This window comes from Lactuca saligna, chromosome 8 (genome assembly GCF_052625555.1).
Source record: "Lactuca saligna cultivar CGN05327 chromosome 8, ASM5262555v1, whole genome shotgun sequence".
Classification (NCBI taxonomy): Eukaryota; Viridiplantae; Streptophyta; class Magnoliopsida; order Asterales; family Asteraceae; genus Lactuca; species Lactuca saligna.
Window position 1 is genome coordinate 213,567,979 of NC_136424.1, and position 5,156 is coordinate 213,573,134.

General features: G+C 40.9%; 1 protein-coding gene across 1 annotated transcript; it reads left to right on the forward strand.

Moving 5' to 3' along the window:
- The first annotated feature begins 289 nt into the window (after nucleotides 1-289).
- LOC145010478 (uncharacterized) lies at nucleotides 290-2,788 on the forward strand. Its single transcript, XM_078969015.1, has 3 exons — nucleotides 290-900; nucleotides 1,360-2,216; nucleotides 2,400-2,788. Exons 1-3 carry the CDS (start codon nucleotides 290-292, stop codon nucleotides 2,786-2,788), a joined length of 1,857 nt encoding a protein of 618 aa, XP_078825141.1.
- Nucleotides 2,789-5,156: the final 2,368 nt, after the last annotated feature.

The following is a 5,156-nucleotide window of genomic DNA, read 5'->3' on the forward strand; positions in this document are numbered from 1 at the left end:
TGCAACTGTCAAAAGGTTTTATCTCATGTCAAATCAAATCAAAGTCAGAAACCTCATACTTTTCAAAAACCTCGCAACAATCCAAATCTGAACAAACACCCAGGACTAGGTCTAAAAGTTAACAAAAGAAATGTTCATGCAAACTCGGAATATGCATCATTTAAGAATACATCAATTATCCTTGGCTCCAAACTTGTTTGGATGCCTAAACTAACCGTGTAATTCTCAGGCTTTGTGCAAGGAGGAACAAGAAGAAGAATGGTTAATTGACCGTGCCTGCTCCTTGCACATGACCGGAAGGTTAGAGTACCTTCGGTATTTCAGGCCTATATGCAATGGTGGAAATGTCACTTTTGGCAACAATGCCAATGGTGTCATCCGAGGTTACAGTGTTCTCACTACGGGGAACTTTTCCATTCAGAAGGTTGCTTATGTAGAAAGCCTTAAACACAATCTTATCAGTGTCGACCAACTATTTAAAGCAGGACATCGTGTTGAATTTGATAATCAATTATGTTACATAATGACGAGTGATCGAAGTACTTGCTTAATCAAATCTCGCTCCGAAGGCACGATGTATCCTCTGGATGTTTCTCTCATCATTGGTAAATCGCAGCTGTGCTTTCTTTCCAAAGCTGTATCCGAAGTTAGCTGGCTATGGCATCACAAGCTAGCTCATCTCAACTTTCGGTACATCAACAACCTAGTTACTGGAGAAATAGTTCGCCATCTCCCAATTCTCAAATTCAGGAACGATACTCTTTGTACAGCTTGTGAATGTGGTAAACAATCAAAAGCAAGCCATCCTGTGATAATGGATTCTTCCATCTCTGAACCACTGAAGCTACTACACATTGATCTCTGCGGTTCCTCAACCATAGCCAGTCTTCACCACAAAAAGTATATAATGGTTATTGTTGATGACTATACACGCTTCACACGGGTCTTCGTTTTCAGACTCAAGTCAGAAACACCGCAAATCTTCATTAACTTCATCAAAGAAATCGAACTTCAAATCAAGCTTCCAGTCAGACGCATCCGCAGTGATAATGGAACTGAGTTCACTAATCATCTTCTCAACAGTTTCCTGGTTTCCAAAGGCATCTCTCACAACTTTTCAGTAGCATATACACCGCAACAACATGGTGTAGTGGAAAGAAGGAACCGCACACTCGTTGAAGCAGCCAGATCCATGCTCAACTTCGCCCAACTTCCTCTCTATTTCTAGGCTGAAGCAGTAGCAACTGCATGCTTTGTCCAAAACCGAAGTATCGTGTGCAAGCGTCTCAATAAAACACCATATGAAGGTCTCAACAATCGTAAACCCAATGTTCGTTTCTTTCATATCTTTGGATGTAGATGCTTCGTGATCAACAATAGAGACCAACTCAACAAGTTTGCACCCAAGTCTGATGAAGGTATCTTCCTTGGTTATTCCACTAACAAGGTTGCATATCGAGTGCTCATCAAAAGAACAACGTTGATCATTGAAAGCTTTGATGTGAAATTTGATGATTCTTACATCCGCATTGCACCTCCATCCACCAAAACTACTGAAATCATGGAAAGTGACATTCCAACCGCTTTCGGACCTCTGAATCTAGTTGAATTCAACTATGATGATCTTTTTGATCCCATTGAAACGGCGAAACTATCTGAAATTCTGATGTCACCCGCAACTCAACAACAACATGCCGATGTATCTGGACCATTTCTATCTGAAGTAGTATCGCTCAATACTTCCACCTCTCCGGTTGAGGGGGAAAGCTCTACTCCAGATCTTGTTGCAACCGTTGAGGTTCCAGTACCTGATGCTGCTTACATTCCTGCCCGAAGTGAAGCTTCACCATCAAACGAACCGTCGGAGGACTTAGATGATGAATTCATAGAGAATATTGACACTAGAACCGATCCTAGAATTGTCGCTCTCTCATCTGCATTCCAGGGGGAACATTCTCAGGTTCCAGAGGAACTCCTATCCGCAATCCAGGGGGAACCTCAACCTTTGCCGATTTCTCAAGAAAATTTTGCTCCAATAGATCAAGATGAATCAGCAGGATGTTCTCAAATCCAGGGGAAACTGCCATCTCCAACCACAGATTCCTCTGACATCCTAGATATTCCTTCTACCGTAGCTGCTGATCATCTAATGCCATGTCTTCATGTATGGACGAAAGACCACCCACCAGGTCAAATTATTGGCAACCCATCCGCAGGTATCCAGACTCGATCTTCCAAGGACTTGTCTGATCACTGCCACTATGTTGCATTTATGTCCTCGGTAGAACCTAGAACGATCAAAGAAGCATTTCTTGAACCAGACTGGATAGCTGCAATGCAAGAAGAATTAGAAGAATTTTAAAGAAACAAAGTATGGCAACTTGTTCCTCTTCCACAAGGTCATACCATTGTTGGTACAAGATGGGTTTTCAAGAATAAGCTAGATGAATCTGGCTCAGACATCAGAAACAAGGGAAGGCTTGTTGCCAAGGGCTATAGTCAACTAGAAGGCATTGACTACGATGAAACATATGCTCCGGTAGCACGCATGGAAGCCATCCGGATCTTTCTAGTATACACAGCCCCCAGGGTACACCAGATGGACGTTAAGAGTGCTTTTCTCAATGGGGAACTAAAAGAAGAGGTTTATCTTCAGCAACCTCCAGGATTTGAAAGTGTTGAATTTCCAGACCACTGCTACAAGCTTGAAAAAGCAGTCTATGATTTGAAACAAGCCCCAAGAGCTTGGTATGAGACACTCTTTGAATTCCTTGTCTCATCCGGGTAAAAAAGAGGAGTGATTGATCCCACATTATTCAGAAAAGAAAATGGTGACCACCTTATGATGGTACAAATATATGTACATGATATCATTTTCGGGTCGACTGATCATGGCATGGTAGATGAATTTGCCAAGCTCATGACCAACAAGTTCAAAATGAGCATGAATAGAGAGATTAATTTCTTTCTAGGTCTTCAAGTCAAACAAATTCAGCAAGGCATTTTCATTCATCAAGAAAAATACACTACTGAACTTCTGAAGAAATATTCAATGGACAACTACGCTTCTGCTAAGGTCCCTATAACCTTCAGTTATAAGATTTCTACTGATTCCTCTGGTGAATCAGTGTATCACAAAACTTATAGAGGTATCATTGGTTCACTGATGTAGCTCACCACAAGTAGAACTGACATTGTCTTCATAACTGGTGTATGTGGAAGATACCAGGCTGATCCAAAAGTGTCTCACATGACCGCAGATAAACAAATTCTTCGGTATCTTAAAGGAAGCAAATCAATGGGTTTATGGTATCCTGCAGACAACGACTTCAGTCTTCAAGCCTTCACCGATGCGGATCATGCAGGATGCAAGCTCGATAGAAAAAGTACATCAGGTGGATGCCAATTCCTAGGAGGAAGACTTGTAAGCTGGTCTTCAAGGAAACAAACATGTGTATCTCTATCTACTGCAGAAGCCGAGTATGTGGCCACATCCAGCTACTGTTCCCAAGTTCTTTGGATGAAGACACAATTGCTAGACTACGGGTATAGAATGATGCGGATACCAATTTACTGTGACTCTGAAAGTGCTATAGCGATCTCTCATAATCCTATTCATCACTCCAAGAAAAAACATATTGAGTTACGGTATCATTTCATCAAAGATCATATTTTGAAAGGTAATATTGAACTCATCTTTGTTCCTACTCATGAAGAGATTGCTGATGTTTTTACAAAAGCACTTGACTCTACAAAACTCAATGCATTCTTACAAATGTTGGGAATGATGAATCCGGACCCGCAATTCTTTCTGAAGTGTTAGCTACCGCAGACCATCATTGGTCTTCGTTGCAGTTCTAACTGAGAATTACATATGATAGATGGTTTTGGTACCGCAATCTAGGTACCACAACCATATGTCAGACATACTTCTCATGGGTTCTATTAATCTTTTATTTAACTTTTGTACAAGTGTTTTTCTCACAGATTCTCTCTGAAATCTTTCCTTGTTCATCCGCGATGAAGTTTCTCAACCGCAATGATGAGTCCATCCGCAATCATCTTAAATAAATTTCAATAGTTTCATTAACTCTCGAATCCTTGGGTGCTATTAAATGATCCTTTACTAAATAAAATAAAAACATTCCCTTTAACAACTAACAGATTCCCTTTCTGAATAAACCCCGTATCAGACCTATTTTAGGGATGATGACAAAAAGAACGATTCCCAAATAAATCCATCCTCAACTTGTCCTTTCCTCTCCCAACCACGTCCAATCAGTTACACCTTTCTCTCTCATCAACCCAAGTTTACCTGACGTATTTCCATGCATCTAATCCTCTATTAAATGCAAACCCCTTTTTGAAATCTCTCAAAATCTTTCCAAAACCTGTTTCATCTTCGTGTGGCTGAGATTTAATCCCAGAGTCATTGTTCCCCCCCCCCCAACCCACAAAAAAAACCCCATTTGACTTGTTACCCTCATCTATCTTTTACCTAGGGTTAAAATCCTTTTTACCTCCTCTATAAAACCATCTTCTTCCCTAAGATCGTTTACGCTCTCTGTTTAAACGATTGTTCTCTCTTAACTCTCCAAAACTTCCATAACTCTCAAGAACACCATTCTCTTATCTCTCAATGGCGAAATCAGGTGCATCAAAGAAGCAATCCAAGGCTTCAGGCTCCATGAATCCAAATGGCTCCACATCTCTAACGATTGCTTCAAGCAAGTTCAGAATAGTTTTTGAAGATCATCCATCATACAATGCCCCAACCAAGTTTATGATCAAGTATCTCAAGAACCATATTTTGTTTGGCCCATTTGACGCATTCACTGACGTTGTTCCTGTTTCTACACTCTTCAAGTGTGCCTTTTCTACATACAAACCATTGGAGAACCCACAAGAAGTGCATCTTAACCTTATCGATGATTCTTTGGTCATCTTGACCAAGGAGAAGTTCTTGTCTGCCATAAATCTTCTAATTCATCCCTCCATCAAGATCTTCACACCATCCTTATCTGACATCACCACCGCACTCTACCAAATGGGTTATCAGAAACCGATCCGAGGGATTGGTGAGTTTAAGAAGAACCAACTGCCTGCGGTTTGGCAGTTTGTATGCCATTTCGTCATCCGCTGTCTATCAGGCAGAA